Source organism: Pelophylax lessonae (assembly GCF_965119305.1).
Source record: "Pelophylax lessonae genome assembly, chromosome: 3".
Lineage (NCBI taxonomy): Eukaryota > Metazoa > Chordata > Amphibia > Anura > Ranidae > Pelophylax > Pelophylax lessonae.
In genome coordinates, this window is record NC_138770.1 from 229,408,107 (window position 1) to 229,425,965 (window position 17,859).

At 38.8% G+C, this 17,859-nt stretch overlaps 1 protein-coding gene across 6 annotated transcripts in view; it reads right to left on the reverse strand.

Moving 5' to 3' along the window:
- Positions 1 to 17,859, reverse strand: part of DOCK10 (dedicator of cytokinesis 10) — a 482,217-nt gene that overhangs the window by 235,168 nt on the left and 229,190 nt on the right. For all 6 annotated transcript variants that reach the window (XM_082248984.1, XM_082248983.1, XM_082248985.1 and 3 more), the window contains exons 4-9: positions 11,872 to 11,954; positions 9,827 to 9,899; positions 9,540 to 9,665; positions 9,226 to 9,360; positions 3,337 to 3,520; positions 1,969 to 2,057 (exon numbers count right to left, since the gene is read on the reverse strand). In XM_082248984.1, coding sequence (XP_082105110.1) covers positions 1,969 to 2,057; positions 3,337 to 3,520; positions 9,226 to 9,360; positions 9,540 to 9,665; positions 9,827 to 9,899; positions 11,872 to 11,954 — 690 coding nt within the window. The remainder of the gene's footprint in view (positions 1 to 1,968; positions 2,058 to 3,336; positions 3,521 to 9,225; positions 9,361 to 9,539; positions 9,666 to 9,826; positions 9,900 to 11,871; positions 11,955 to 17,859) is intronic.

The window sequence follows — 17,859 nt, forward strand, 5'->3', positions numbered from 1 at the left end:
GATCTCCACCATCCTCCACCCAAGTTAAATCTAGTTTAACATTAGGCATAAAGAGTTAAAAATATAAAATATCTGCTGAAAATGCACTAAACATATGACTAAGCAGATTTACAAATGTAGCACTCCTCCTGGGGTGATGAAGAACAACCTCATAAGCAGTGTGGCAGGCTAACATTTCCATCTTAGGGTCAGGTTGTATCAGGTTGTTAGGGTCAGGTGTATGGTGGGAAGAAAAATAATTTGGGTGCCAGTAACTTTACTATGTTTACTTTTTACGGCTGAACTCAAGTCTAAGAGAGAGGATAAATGGGTGCAGGAGACCCGAAAATAGCACAAAATGAGTACAGGTATTCTAAAGTAGAAGTAATAGTAATAGGTCCCTTTAAGAGCAACCTTTAGGTAATTACTGGTCCTGTGAGAGCAGACAGACAAATTTGTGACCCTATAAGAGCAGTCAGTCTTTCTTGATCCTCTGATAGCAGTCAAAGACACCTTGATTGATGGGCATTAGATCTTTCAAACAATGAGTAGTTATAGCTTCTACCCAACTTCTCTGCATCACTCTTCAGCAAAAACATTAGATAGCAGAGGTTCTTGGACCTATAACACATGCCCCAGCCTATGGCAAGGCCCGTGTGGAGAGACACTCTAAACAGACATCCTTTCCAGACACCAGCCCAAGAGGTAGAGGACACTCTTGAAATCTGATCCAAATATTTATCATCACCCAAACCATCAAACCATCCCTCTGAACAAGAATTTCAGGGACTGGCTGGGTCAAATAGATATTTAGATCTCAGTGATTGTCCTATCCACATGGATTACTGGAACCACCTTCACAGTAGCAGGCAGAAGCATTTAGCCCAGTGAGCTTAGGGAAGATCTACTGTAAACAAATGCTGAGGTTGGTTACAGTCTAGAAGCATTTAACACTAACTTTGAATAAGGAAACAGTAGCATAAGCCATGGTCCCTGAAAAAAAAATTTGAGAACAGTCCAAATAAAGGAATAAATTGCTTTAGAGTTTAGTAGCTAGTCTGTCCAGTTTTGGAGCTAAAGCACTTTTAGGGAATCAAGAGAATGTATGCTTTTATTGCAAATCAAATGGCAAGGTGAGTTTTCTTGTATGTCTCATGGATAATGTCTTCCCTATGAAATGGTGAACCCTGCTACCGTTACTGCCACAGGTAATAACAGACTCATCTATAATTAGTGCTTACATTTTTTCTTACATTTGGCTATTTACTTAGATATTTCAGAATACCAATTTTAGAGTTATTATTTAATCTGATAATATCAAATGCAAATTTCTGGTTTGCAAATTTTTACTGACATCCCGTTTGTAATTACATCCAGGATTATTAAAGCAGACCTTGCACTAAATATACAAGGTTCACTTTTTTACCAAGATCCCTCTCCTAAATGCTGCACTAAAATAATAAAAAAAACTTGTGGATAAAGCAAAAAAGGTAAGTTTATATACTTACCTTACCCCCAGCTTCAATATAAAGTACCTAGGTGAGGATCATATTACCATAATTTTGGACAGATCTCAAGGAATTCTGAATAGCCCTCAATGAAATCTCACAAAAAGATGCTCATGTACTGTGCATCACCTCACTAGACTGAGGCAACTCAGATATACCTCGTCTCCAGGATGGTGATGTCACTCCCTGAAGAACAGAAGCCAGAAGTGAGGTAAATGTAATCTTGCTAGCTTGGGCTACACAGCATTCTGCGGGATCTTGTCAGAAGAATGAGGATGCCCCTCCTTGCAATATAAAAGCTGGGACTAAGGTTAATATATTAACTAACTTTTATTAAACCTAGGCTTTTGTTTTTGGCATAGGGGAGGGGGCCCTCATTAATTACGTAAGTGGACCTTACCTGTAGTTCAAAGTCCACTTGAAGGTGTACAGCTACCTATTGTACTCATGTAATGTTATTGAAGTGTTCATTTTATCTTACCTTTGCAAGGTCAGGGTTGAGAGAATTGTCTGCACTGTCAGTTTCCTCATTTTGATTTTCATAATTCACAAATGGTTCTGCTGGTTCCTCTGGGAAAAATTTAATGTATGAATTAAATTATGGCTTACAAGCAAATCTAATATGAACAAACAAGCAAATGCTTACATTTTCCTATTCATTTACACTAAAGGCTTTTTACTGGCAGAGCCAAACTTTGAGGCCTACAGTCTACTATGCATGATTTAAGCTTAAGTCTCCATCCTACCATTCTACTTGTTCACTTTCTTGTTTCAACCATTTTTTAAAAGTACACTAATACCACAACCATCCTCTCATTTAGATTTGATAGAAGAACCTCTGTATGGAAGAAGTAGCACCTTCCGTAAAGTTTGCATCTAGAAGGTTGACTCAAACCTCTAAAAAGAAAGAGACAATTGGGTTGATTTACTAAAGGCGAATAGACTGTATATTTTGCAAGTGCAGTTGCATTAATTTTCCCCAGAGCTTAGTGAATGCGGTAAAGCTTAATTTTGTAAAGAAGACCCAATCAGCTGCAAGGAAAAAAAAAAACAACATTTTTGCCTGCACATGATTAGATGACGATTCAGCAGAGCTTTAACACATTCAATACAATCTTGGAAAAATGAGAGCAACTGCACTTGCAAAGTGAACAGTCTATTTCCTTTAGTATATCAACTCCAGTATGTATATCAACAGTATATGCAATAGTTTCATGATCTTCTTTGTGTAAATCCATTCAGTTCAGGATTGGCCAATGCCAGCACCAGCATGTCACCATAACTGGGTGCCCAGATATATTTCCATGCAAAAATACTCCACTGCCTATTGGGTCCCCTATTACACCCAATGTAAACCACTGTTCTGGATTCTTTATGATGATGTTAGAATAATGCTAAAACAACCCAAATATTGGAAGAATCTAAACAATACTGGCTAATATGAGCGTGATGTGTATGTGTAAGCAGCGATGAATATCAGATTTGGGAGCAGAGGGGACTGCGAGTTGACTTCTATGGGTCACTGCACTTTGTACACTGATCTTTACCCCTATCAAAATGTTCCTTTATAACAAAGAAGACATCTTCATCAAATAATACTCTAGTTCAAAAAACTAATCTGAACAAATTGTTTTGGCATCAGTTCCCATCTACCCCTCTGCTGTTTCATTCTGCAGTATGAACACATCTATGTTACTACTGGGGGAGGTGTTTTACAGAATTCTCATCTTATAGACATTACCCAAAGAATTCAATTACTCTAAAATAAAGAGATCTTGCCAAATGAACTGCACATTGTAGATTCTCATCATTGGAAATAATTAGGTTGTGTAAAAAATATTGCTTGTACCCAGTTTTTGATCAGATAAATCTGTGCTTTTCCTTTCTGGAATAGTTCCTTCTGGATTTATTTGTAAGATTTTGTTGAGAGTAGAAATCCAGTCATCCATATCCTGCTCGCTTTCAGCTGCCAGCACAAAGTATGTCAGATCATTCATTTTCAGCTCAAAGGCATGCTTCCTAAGCTGTTTATTCTGATACAAAGAGAAAGAGGAAAATATCCCATTCCCAAATTAGATATAAAGAAAGACACTGGAAGACTATCATAAATGACAAAAGGAACCAGCCATTAATGTTATATCACATATAAGAACATGGGTCTTAAGGGTTTCCACTTTATGTTTCAAAGTCTTTTTATTCATTTTACTTTAGAAAACAAAATCAAAACATTACATACCATTCAAAATCACATATAAAACAAAATCACATATAAACATAGTACTCCTAGATTATGCATACTATCAAACATTTAGATTCCCCTTGATCTACATATAATTCCATAAATCTTTCAGTACCCCAGGGAGAAAGAAAAAAAAATGTTTAAGTAATCTTTACTAATGTAGGAAGGAGAATCCAGTGGACCCTACCACTGGAGATCTCTCGGGTGCTACCCAACAAGGATCAAAGGTACCCATTCCCCTAAATCTCCACCCAGTGAACACTCTAAAAAAAAAAAAAATCAAACCCCCCACTACCTAAAAAAAAAAAAAGGTTAATTATTTATTTAATATTAATTATGGGGTATATCCCAGGATAGCTGCATATAGCCAACTCACTGGGTCCACCCTAATTACCATGCTACACTTTTTAAATATTCAACCACAATTGCAGTACTCTAGCTACTCTATCTTAGATAAAATGGCATCTGCAAAGCACTATTATTTTTTTAATAAATGAGCCACAACAATTGATTTTACTCTCAAAACAATTGCTTCCAGTCCTTTAGATTTACCAAACCATACAATACGAGGTCAAATCTAAACACTTTCCATTTTTATTCAATCAGGCAGGCCCTTGCACTACATAGTTGAAGATAAATCTAAAGGAAATTGAATTAAAAAAATTGTATAATGTGAAGCCAGTTTTACTAACAATTTACAATATGAAAGGTATTTAAAGGTAATAGCTTTTCATGACGATTCTTTTTTTTTTTATAAAATAGTCAGCTTGAAAAAAAAATCTTATCAATCAGTGTCAATGCAGTAAGATCTTGTTTCTGTGTATAGTTTGCAAGTATATATTTACCAAGCAGAAGGGATACCTTCCAATGACATACAGTATATATGCAGGTTCAACTTGAAGTGGTACATAGTGGGGTTGATTTAATAAGGCTGGGGCATTTGTGATCGCGGTAAGAATCGCTGCCATTCTGCCCACGATCCCAAATTGCTCTGCAAAACTGACAAATAGCAGTACGCTTGTTCGGGTGCCATTCATTTTCAATGGCACCTAAGCACGGGTGCAGTTCTGCCGTGATTGTCAAGCGATAAATCGCGCTGTAATTGTGGCAGAACCACGTGGTGCGATTTGTCAGTTTTGCACAGTGTTTTAGGACTGCGGGCAGAATTGTGCGGATTCTGCCCATGACCGTAAACACCCAGGTGTGAACAGGGCCTAAAACTGGAGAGTGCACAATCTGGTGCAGCTGTGCATGGTTACCAATCAGCTCCTAACTTCAGCCTGTTTATTTAAGCTTTGAGAAAAAAAAACCCGGAAGCTGATTGGTTTCTCTGCAGAGCTGCACCAAATTTTGCACTCTCCAGTTTTAGTAAATCAACCCCAATAACTGCAAATCACTGCTTGCTCTCACAATGAGAGGCTATGAGCTGGTTTACTCAGTGAAACACTGCTCACCTTACGCAAACTGATATATTTTCTCATTATTTGTTAGATGTTTGAAAACTAGTTACTGCACTAAGCCACTGATAGCTATCTCTCTGGTGGCTAACGGGAAGAGAAAGCTTGACAAAATGTAAAAGTAATTTAGTTAGGCAGGCCATACATTATACGTTTTTTTCCTTCAATCAGCGGGTTGAACAAAAAAACAAAAAAAAAAAATGCTGCTTCCCTTATCCACACATTCGAGGTAGATTAGGGAACACCTCCTGCTGTGCTATTGTGTTCTCACACCAGGGAGCCTTCCCTGCCGTGAGAACATAATGATCAGTGTTGCTGGCTATACCCGGCGAGCAGTGATCATTTGGAAAAAACCTGACAAGGTGTTTGTACAGAAGTCAATCAAAGATTAACTTCTGTACAACCAGGGTGCCCATACATGGATTGAAATGTTGCCGATCCCTACTGAACAAGCTGAATTTTAAACCATGTAAAGCTGGCTTCAAGCCTAACACTACAATAAAAACTTTGAATAAACATTCTCTAAAAATGCTTTATGTGTTCATTTTAAAGTGGTTAGAATATGGCATAAAAGTTACATAATACCTCTCCTGCTACCCATACAACAAATCAATGTTTTGCTTTAGATAAGGGGCCTAGTTTAGTATGAATTACAGCTTTACATACTTTTCCATATTTACATATAACTTGTTGTAAAAAAATAGTAAATTATCTTTAAAGAAAATCCATTGATAAAATACATTCAAGCTGTGGTTCCTCATGCTCTCCACCATGTCAGTTCTGTGTCCTAGTGATATAGGAGTCAATGGTAGGAACCACAATGTATGACATATCAACACCCCTGGAAGTGTCAGATTTAGAAGAGTTTTTAGGGTAAAAACTCTTCTAAATCTGACACTTCCAGGGGTGTTGATATGTCATACATTGTGGTTCCTACCATTGACTCCTATATCACTAGGACACAGAACTGACATGGTGGAGAGCATGAGGAACCACAGCTTGAATGTATTTTATCAATGGATTTTCTTTAAAGATAATTTACTATTTTTTTACAACAAGTTATATGTAAATATGGAAAAGTATGTAAAGCTGTAATTCATACTAAACTAGGAGATAGTAAAAACAAACGAGCGGCATATAGGATCCCCAGAATGTGAGGATGACACTTGTCAGTGTCCCACATAGACTTGGAACTGAGCAATAGGAACACTTTAAACCTAAAATCAGTTTAATATAACTAAAAAGCATTTTTAATTATCTAAAGAGAGGTCAGACTCCATAGGTACCTTCACAGCCTAACATCGGGTTGTTACTGTATTACTGCAATGACAGGTACAGTCCACAGCTAAATAATAGCACACACAGCTATTCCTTAGAGGTACGGCTGCACTATTATAACAGTATTTCGATGTTTACAAATTGATTATTCCTAACAAATTCTTGTTAAACATAGGTGTCCATGGTCTAGCATTAAAGTAATGAGACGACTGAATGCTAGGATACTGTGCTTGGACCTTAATGTATGTTTATTGTGTATTAGGCACCAACATTTTTGGTCTCAGAAACTGTTCTAAATTTCAGTTCCTGACACAACCCAGGAAAAAAAAATCATACAATAAGACTGGAAATGGCTGGGATTTAGCTACAAAAAAAAAAGTCTGGCCTGAATTTACTCAATGGGAGCACATGGGGTCCTGGAGCATACATACAAGGGTCTGAGTCTACCATAGCACACAAAAAGTTCCAGTAACATCACAGCAACAAGAGGTTAACTGCAACCAGTTGTTGGCGTGGTACCTGGTAAGGTGACAGGTTCTCCGATTGTGAGGGGGTCCGGTGTTTCGGCTCCCATCTAGCTGTCAGTCTCTGTTGGTCTCTGGGAGCATTATGGAGAGTTATGGCCTGATCACTGGGTACGGAGAAGCAAAAGTTAAAAGAGCAGGTATGGGGTCCCCGCTGTTTGCTCAGTAAGACCCCCTTCTGCTACCGGGGGTAAGGTAACAGAGTTATGCTGACTGTTGGAGTGGGCATGGCTCTGTGTGTCCCTCCTAATTCAAAACAAGCACCTGTTCAAGTGTGTAGGATACGGGATACTATCCTTGAAAGAACACCACATGACACTACACACAAGTGGCTCATCTTTCTATGCATTGGAGGACTGCCCTACTGTTTGACTTTCACATGACCTCAGCTCTGGTCCCCGTACAGATGAGAATGCCTTCGGGCAAGATGTAATCCCAGTGTTAGGACAACTGACCCTCCTTGTGCCTGGCGTAGCCCAGAAAAACCCGACCTGGACTAGGCCTCCTGTGTGACCCACACTTGGCACCCTACAAGTTAATGGGGAACATTTGGAGGAGATGTCATCTGTCCATTGCAGGACACACCCTACCCTTACAAGCACACTGGCAAAGATCCTATTAAAAAGTCATCTTTCATAATGCAATATCAGGCTGAATATGCTGATGTGTTTTAGATAAATCAGCTCTTAATCACTGCAGTGCTTAAAAACAAATTTGTCTGAAACACCAGTCACTTAACTTTCTAGGCAAAGCTAAAATCTTAAAAAGAGAAAAATAAAAAGAGAAAAATAACCGCGCTAAAGTGAATATTGTATAAAAAGCAGCGACTTCAAGTGCGACCACACCCTCAAATAATGTATAGAAAAATAAGCCGCGCTGCGTGATGTGGGTAAACAAAAAATTAATGTCCAAACAAAAATCAATGTCCCAAATATCAACTTGATTGACGCTGAAAACATAGATCACACTCCACGGTCTCTGTAGGAAATGTGCTTACCAGATAGCCACAGTCACCAAACATCAGATGCTGGGTGGGAATTAGGGAGTGGTCACCTGACAGCAACATTCTCACCTGTGAGATCAGGAGCCGTATCTGTCTGCATCCTGCTTGTCTACAGCTGAGTATATCCGCCCTGTCACTGCAGACATTACCTGGGACTTGTACTTACCTACAGTCATTATCTGGAACTAGAGTCAGCCAGTCCAGAAGTGTAATAGAGAGACCTGGCATAAACTGATTCTTCACGTTATTCACGTTTTACTCATTATTCATTTGGTGAGCTGCTGCACGATTGATAGGGATTCCTTATTGGTGGTGGAAATTTTATATAATTTACGGTATTACACTATGCAAGTTTTCTCTCTTTTGCATATTATTCACATTATTCGCTGAGGACTCTGACAACTCCCATCTCCCAGATCTGTGACTACATCTCAGCATATGAATCTTGCAGATTTTTAGTGGCTATCTGGTAAGCACATTTCCTACAGAGACCGTGGAGTGTGATCTATGTTTTCAGCGTCAATCAAGTTGATATTTGGGACATTGATTTTTGTTTGGACATTAATTTTTTGTTTACCCACATCACGCAGCGCGGCTTATTTTTCTATAAAGCTAAAATCTTCCCTTGCATGGGAGCTGCCTTCCATGCTTGTTTAATGCTTGTTTGTTTACATCTAGGGGACCAGGATAAACAGTTTACTTACCCAATATTCTACTCCTGCAGGCTCCTCAGCTCTCTAAGTCCAGTCTTCTTCCCTATGCTCTGGCGTCCAGATGCCCCTGACATCATCAAGAATAATGCAGGGCCCACAGACCTGCACTGAACATGAGGACTTTGGGGGGGACAGTCCACTGCTGGAGCATAAAGGGGTACTGTATTTTGGGGGAGCACAGAATCAGGTAAATAACACTGATTTTCCTATTCCCTAGACATAGATAATCATTTAACCCTTGCAGTGCGAGGGCGGCTCAATGCAATAGAGGACTTTTACTATTTCTGGAGTTGAGCTTTAAAGAAATTACTGGTTAGTAATTGGTCAGACTTACTGATGGATAACACAGTACCCATGCATACGAGCATACAAGGCTGTATAGGAATACATATCTCATAATAAAATAGGAAGTTTCTTGGACAATATGTGGCCACAAAAAGTATATATATATATATATATATATATATATATTTACAGTATATAAAATGAATAATAATGATAACTAAATAAATAAGTATGCATACCTGAATAACCCCTGTGCAAGAGTCTAAAAATATACATCCTTTTGGTTCCTTAGATATTTTTTCATCTTTATAAAAATTCATAATATAAGAGTTATCTGACAGCTGAGTTAGCTGAAAGAAACGTTTTTTGAAGGACTGAAAGAATGAGAGAAATGAATGATTACTGTTGGCTTAGTAACAAGATGTCTCATACAGACTTACAAACTCAGAATAATCACATGATCACACAGGCGTGTAGAGTAATCCAGATGATATACAACTGCCTTCAAACTGAGCTCTACTTCTACAAAGACAGAGTAATGTTGTCTACTTACTCGTACAGTAATGCTATTGTTCACAGTGCTATTAAAATTCCCTTTATACAGCCAGCCCGATTTGAAAACTCCTGATCCTCCTCCTCCGCCACCACCTCCTTTAGAAGACGAGAGGGACGTTGTATCCTGAATGAAATAACAACATTTTTCATGGAACTGTAAAACAATGCATGCTTGCACTACACTGGTCTGTCAGAGGCCAGTGAAGTAAGCTCATTGTTCAAACAAGCATTTAAAATATGATTCTGTGTTTTCAGTTATGCGTAAAGGAAATCCACGTGGCTTACTTCATCCTTGTCGGCTTCTTCATGGTCGATTTCAAATGAATGAGAGGCAAACTTTTCATTCTTTGGGTCATTTCTGTGCAAGCAAACAGAAAAAATATATATTTCCAGTATTATTGAAGCAGTTTTAATTACATTTAGTTCTAATCTACAAAAATGTTGCCCTCCAACAAGTATATCATTGATTTGCTATTGCTAGTTCTCCAATTTATCATTAGTTCCTCAGTTATTTCTTCTCTATTCCAATTTATAAGGTAAAGTGGTAAAATGTTGCCGCTGTTATACCACTATTTTAAATTCAGCAAAACCATACCGTGAAATCTAGAGTAGTATATTTATCATCTAAGAGTTTTTGTCCATTTACAGACTTTTTTTGTATTTCTTATTATTGCACTTTAACATATGCAATATTAAATAAGGCCTGTTTTCAGGGTAGACTAAATATTACTATTACTGCCTTTGGTAACAGGCCTCTACATAGTCCAATACAAGAAAGCAATGACACAAACTTGAGCATCATTTGCAAAAATCATGGAGTTTACTTTGGAGAGACCATTAGAGCTTTGAAGCACTGTAACTGTTCAGTATACATGTTGGTTGAAAACAATGGTGGATGTAAAAAATAAAGCAAAGGTTCCCCTGGTAGCTCTTTCCATTAATACCTTCTCTTCTCTTCTTCTGGAGCTTGGAGAAATACCGTGTAATTTCAGATTTGGGGGAGCAAGTGCCCTACTATTCTCCTTCCCCCCATGATGTAAAGCCCTGAGCAGACAGTCAGCCAAAGTCATGGGGAAATAAGGTAAAGGTCGCTAGCCCTGTTAAGTTCTAATGACACAAACTGACATGAAGTTCACACAAGGCTTTAACAGGAAAAAAGGATGGCAGGGGAGTGAAGAGACTAAAGTGTATTATCTGGAGAAAGGTGAGCTAATATGAAAACCAATGACATGTTTTTGCACAGCTGCACAATTTCAATAGCACTGAGAATCCGTTATAAAACCAGTTTTATATATATTACATGTTATAGAGAATCAAGCGGGGCAGACTAAAACCTTCCTATATAATGGAACTGGATATTTTGGAGCAGATGTCACAACAGAGATTAAAAAAGTCTGCATAAGATTCAACTTTCCAGCAACCATGCAAACTCAACTGATCAATGTTCAGTTCGGAAAAAAATATATATCCAACAGGCGGTCCCTGGGTTAAGACAGGTTCCTTAGGTTTGTTCTTAAGCTAAAATTGTATCTGTCTTTGCCCCTGTTCAGAAGATTTCACCTCACTTTCTGTCCCTGACAACTGGATTTTGAAAAATTTGGATTTTCGTGGAAACAAGGATTGGTGATAAAGCTTCAGTGGAGACACCTTTTTCCCATGATTACTCCTACGTTAGTACATTTTTCTTCTTAGGGGGAGATTTCCTCTCACTTCCTGTTGTCTCCCTCCATTTAATATCTGTGACAGGATGATCCATGGAGCCGGGATATTTGAGAAAAACAACCCACTTGAGTGAAGCTGACACCTTACCAGGAAGGAATGTTTCTCACGGAAGCTTTAGGAGTGGAAAACTCCAGCTGGCTTACATTGACACATGCGAGTTAGTTCCCTATAATTTGGGATCCAGTCTCTCTGGTAAGAGGCTTGCAGTTGTCTGGGAATGAAGCACTGATGTCGTTGTGAATCACTCTTCACTTACATAAGAGCACTTTAAATAGACTTTTCTTCACTGGGATCTGTCTTATGATGGTTTTTATATATGGACTCAATTATTTGTTGAATATTTAGCACTAGTATATAACTTTTTTAGGTTGCACACTTATTTGTTTTACAAATGTTTTAAAGTTGAGTATTTAGACTTTTATGAGTTGCAGCACCATCACATATGAAATTTAGATTTTTTTGGTGAGTGCAAAATATATATATATTTATAACTATGCAAACTCAAATATCAATTTCAGGTGAAGCTAGTCTTTAACCAAAACTCACATATTTTTAGAAGAAGCTGAATATAAACATATTATTAATTTAGGCATATAGTACAGTCTTACAGATGCAGCTGTCGAATGTCTCCTGAGTATTGTTCATATTTGTAATTCACAACGTGCCAGTGAGAATTATAATATCTGCAGGCCTAAAAAAAAAACATATTGTAATTGGTTTATGTACAGTCATGATACCAAAACTATTAAAAAAATGTTAGTTTTCTGTGGAGTGTCTAGTAATATGCACAAAACTGGTGTTCTCGATGGATACAATGCAATGATCATCACTGCACTTATATTGTATACTATTTGTTATGGTAGGTTCTTGGTGCATTGTGTGCTTGGTGTGTACTCCAAGGAAAAAGGCGTGTATGTATAGTATATATTATATAGTTCATATTCCTATCGCACACCTTCCTGGTTTGTAGGCTTGTGTGTACTGGGTGCTGAAGCGATCACCAGTTGGCAACTGGATCAGTTACAAGTAGATACGTATTCGCCAGCACACCAAGGATCTTGCAAAAGCAGTTCAAAAAACTTTATCCCAGATAGGATCACATCAGAAAAATATAGTGCAACGATTCGGAGCCGCACAGGACCCCTGCGTCAGGCATGTCACGAAGGGGTCCTGTGCGGCTCCGAAATGTTGCACGATATTTTTCTGATGTGATCTTATCTGGAATAAAGTTTTTTGGACTGGTTTTGCAAGATCCTTGGTGTGCTGGCGAATATGTATCTACTATGTATAGTATATAATGTTTGTCATTTGATCTTATGGCTGCTGGGTGAAACATTGGCTCTTTTAGAGGTCAGATTAGGTTGCTAGCAAATATTCTGTACTCGGAAATTATTATGTGTAGCCAAAGTGTTACGTGTGTGTTTATTCAACAGTCAAGTTGGTTATGCACTCTTGACCCCTGCACTATATGTGCTAAACACTACTCGGGCCCAGAGCAGAGTAGGCCCATGTTCTATTTAACCATACCCCTTTAAGCCCCTCCCACTGTTAGCACAACTTTGTCACACCAACAATTCACTGCCGGTACCATTTCTTTCCTCAATGTGCCTAAGTGTACCCTGGGCTTTTACAATCCTAGCAATGGCACTATCTTGCCCCCACTATCTTGCACTACAAGGCAGCCATGTTAGAGATGGCATCCGTAAAAAGGATGGCACTGCTGGAGTCAGTAGTACATGAACTGCAATCATCTCTCCAGCTGGCTTTCCTACACATTAGGCAGCCATACTGGTTTTTGGTGATTTTGTGGCTACAAATGGGGGAATCGATTTTGTGTGTGGTCAGTGTGTGGTTCCTGGATTTCATATTGAATATCTGGTAACTTTAAACTACAACTAAGTGAAGAAAGGTGATGTGCTAGGTTCAAAAGATATGTAACAAACTGAATCGATGAAACATGCATCCAGGAGAGAAGGATGTTACGGCTCAGCAGAGAAGGCTGAGAAGACAACGTGCAAGGAAAAAGTAATTGTCTCTAAATCTTAAGATCTCAAGATTTTTCCCTTTCTAGTGTTATGAAAATTTGGAGAAACTGAATATAATGTCATTGAGAATACTGCTAATATTCTGACATCACTTATTCTCTAAATATAGGGGTTGATTTACTAATGGCAATCATATGGAGCACTGCAAGTGCATTTGCTCTAGATCTTAGTAAAGGAGGGGAAGCTCTGCTGATTTCCATCATCCAATCATGTGCAAGCAAAAATACAGTTTTTTTTATTATCCTTGCATGTGATTGGGTATTCTTTGCAAAGTGAAGCTTTATCTAATTTACTAAGCTGTGGAGCAACTGCACTTGCAGTGCATAGTATATTTGCCTTTAGTAAGTCAACCTCACGGTGTATTCAAAATAGTTTTGAAATGCGTTTTCAAACATGACATTTTTGCATTTTTATATGCTCACCAGCTTGCAATCTCACTTGTTTCTGGTTTTTAGTAAATTCTTAGCTTGCACAAAGATCGAAACATGCATCAATACCCATAGCCAAATTCAGTGATAATTTTAAAAGAAGAAAAACTATACCCATGTACATATGACTTTTTAACTGCTGAGAAAATTATTTTAGTAAATAAAGTTTACATCACGGTAAATTAACCCCCCCCCCCCTTTCCCAATTCAAATTTAAAAAGAACTTGGTGAGTCTGCTTTATCCAAAGCTGGATATAAAGAAATATATACACTTGTCAATATAATGTACGTACTATGCTTTTAGTAACTGACTGGGACTTATTCTTTTCTAAACAAATTCTTCCTAATATACAAAGCATTTGGGACCTTTGACACTTCTCCTAATTTAACCCAAGAATGGACCAGGCTTCTTAGTAAAGGGAAAATAAAAATGACTATCATATATTTATAAAGTTGAAGATACTTTCTGTACTGTATTTCTCCAATAATCAAGCAGACATTACAGAGTACAGACTAAATGTATGTCCATCATTTAAAATGTTTTATGGACTGATGCCTCAACACATTTCCTGATCTCTTGGAAACTGAAGGATGGTGCTTTGTCCAAGTTCATAGTTTGAAAGCCATACATTATTCAAATGGAAAGTATGTTAAGTGTTAGTTTGTATTACATTATTATTACAAATAAATAAATAAATAAATAAACAAAAATCTATACTATGAGATAAAATTAGCAGCTTTGGTATACCTGTGATATGCTCACTACTTAATAAACATCTCTATGTAGGTTTTTTGACAGATAAACATAATTTGACCACTGCTGTGTTCATTTTTTAAGACATTGCTATTAATACAAAGCTAAGATAAATTGTGCACTGAGAGCCAGACAATGCAATTTAAAGAGACTCAAAATACCCTTGCTTTAGTGGCCGATGCGCAAACCAACAAATATTGCATGGTCACTCAATGACTTTCCTTTCCCTGCCCAAAATAGTAGATAAACTCTGTTGCCTCACTGCAAAATAGTTCCAACATAGCATGGGCTCTGTCACGTCATTGATCAAGCTTTTGGGATGCATATCAGACACTGGGGTTGATTTCCTTAAGGAAAATACACTGTGCACTTTACAAGTGCAGTTCCTCCAGAGCTTAGTAAATGAGGGGAAGCTCTGCTGATATCCATCATCCAATCATGTGCAAGCTAAACTGTGTTTTTTAAAAAAATATCCTTGCATGAGTTGGGAGATTCTTTGTAAAGTGAAGCTTTACCTCATTCACTAAGTTCTGGAGCAAATGCAGAGCGCACAGTCTATTTGCCTTGAGTAAATCTAGCCGACTGGCTTTTTGCTGGTGAATTTGACCAGAGGTTTCTACAATTTGTTGACAATTGATGGCATTAAATACATACAATCTCTGTGGGAAAAATGGCACATCTCCCTTTCAAACATTACACAAGTCTCCACCTGTAAAGGATCTCATGAATACCCCCTGCTCCTCATGCTGTTTGAGGGTCCATGCCTTCAGATAACTACACTCACAGGCCTAATAGGCTTCCCTATATGGTTACACTGGAATCTGATTTAGGCAAAACCCTTGATCTCCTGGATTGGAATAAAATATGGATAACTGCTGCCAAATGTTCAGAAAACATCCTAACAAAATTATCATCATACACTTTTCTGATGGTAAATTATCCAAGTGTGCATTGCTAAATTAGCACCCGGTACCTCACAGAACAGCTTCAGAGAATGTCCTACATCAGGTTCCCTTTTTCACATCTGACTGGAATCCCCAAAATTCAGAAGTACTGGATACAGGTTTACATTCTCATAAGGTTAGTGTTGAACATTCCTCCTTCCAAAAAAAAAAAACCCAGGGAAGCTCTTCTAAATAGGCCTGTGTCTAATTTGCTATACACAAATAATCACAAAAGCCTGGAGGCAACTGACAGTTTAATTTGCGTAAGTAAAAAGTTGCTTTAACCTTTCCTAGAAAATAGTCTATACCAGGGGTCTTCAAACTATGGCCCTCCAGTTGCTCAGGAACTACAATTCCCATAATGCCTAGTCATGTCTGTGAATGTCTTACAATGCCTCATGGGATGTGTAGTTCCGCAACAGCTGGAGGGCCATAGTTTGAGGATCCCTGGTCTATACAGTCATGGACCCCCGGCAGGTATTAAACTGTGCTGCTTTGCAAAATCTTCAATACCTTTATTGTCATACCTGTAGACCATTTCATTCCCCCTGCAAGCAAACTTCCAGTTAGCAATCCGCACATACTACCTTGTTGCTATGACATGAAAACCAATGGTTTTCACCCCGATGTTCAATGCTTTTCACATTCTAGCAATGAAGCAGGACATAGGGATTGCTAACTGGAGGTTTTTCAGCCAGACTTCTGGGGGGTACAAATAGCTTACATGTATGACAATAACATTAATCAAAGTTTTACAAAGCTGCACCACTTTTTAACGTTCACTGTGGCCCCTCAACTGCATAGGCTCTTTTCTGGAAAAGATGAATTTAGTTTTCAATGTATATTGTGCACAATGATACAGGAGAAGACAACAGCTGCTGTACACAAAACCCCAAAAAGCCTTCAACATAGTTTGGTCTCCTTGAAAGGGCTATCATAATTTACAGTACCTAGAGTGGACTTCTAATTGCTAACTTTATAGATCTCTTGCAGAACTCGTACTCTCCTGGCCAGACTTTCCCCACATCTGCATTACCCCACCCCCCTTACATTCCCCCCCCCCCATTCTATTTTATTCCTTCCTATATTTTTGCTCTCTTTATTTCCTCTACCCTCCTATAAGTCTTCCTGCTGGCTGAAGTTTCTCCTACCATAGCGCCTCTAAGGTGTCAAGACTTGCAGCTCCTTTTGCTCCTTCTTCTAACATTGCCAAATAGTGGTAGTTTTATTTTACCTCTTGCAAAGACTGAAAAAAGTGATATAAACCTCATAGAGAACTAATGACTCTAAATCATGGGTGTCCAACCTTTTGGCTTCTCTGGGCCACATTGAGTGTGGAGAAATTTTCTTGGGCCGCATATAAAATATAAACTATAGTTAAGGTATATACTGTAAGTAATAGAAAACTGCTGCACCCTTCCCGTGCTGCCGCGATCCCCCCGCACTAATTTAACACAACTAGTGGATGATCCCCTCCGAGGCTGCCTCTGTGGCCGTGCCCCCGACTCGTTTTCCTTCCTCCCCAGCAAAAAAATAAATAAATTGTCAGGGGGCAGTGGGCCGCATTGCCTGCGGTTTCGGGCCACATGCGCCCCCCGGGCCGCAGGTTGGACATGCCTGCTCTAAATCCTCATCAGGCTCTGTCCACACAACTACAAAACTCCCTGGCCACTGCAATGTTTCTGTGACAACTGCAGCTGAAGAAAGGGAGCTTAGCTGAGGGCAGAGTGTCTGGATGGACAGTCCAGCTTCAGGGTGCCTCTGCAAATGTTGCATGCCCAAAATTCATGTACCGGTTTCAAACAGGTTCATAAATCCGCCATCCACACCAACATTTGTTATATGGAGACACGATGGAGTTTCTAAAGAGGGTTGTAGACTCTCTTTATGAATTCCCCAGAATGTGTGCTAAGTCTTTCAGTTTATCAAATGCCAGCATGCTGCAGAAATAAAAACCCTCGCTCTCTGTGAGGAAGCAGCATTCTCACTGCACAAGTCCAAAACGTTCCCTGCTGAGTCAGAGCTAGAGCTTAGCTGATTGCAAAGTTATAGTGTTATTTCGCAGGGGGTGAGTTGGATCCCAGCAAGGCTACCACTGTGTCCACACAGGGAGCAAGAGTTCTTCTCTGCAGCATGCTGGCAGGGGACAGGAGTTTCTATTATGGCTGTGAATACTTAAAGCGGAACGTTACCCATAACAACTGGAAAAAATATAATGTACTTTAGCAAGGAACATACAATTCTCATACAATTCTCATTAATAATTATGCTACCAAAATTTGTGTGTGTGTTGTAAATTGCCTTCAGCATTGCTCCCGTTTCTTCTTGCTGGAGGCTGCCATTTTGCTGAAGCCCAGAGTCCCTGAACAGCAGTAAATCATTGAGCAGGACTAAACCCATTGATTTAACAGTTTTAAGAAATAGC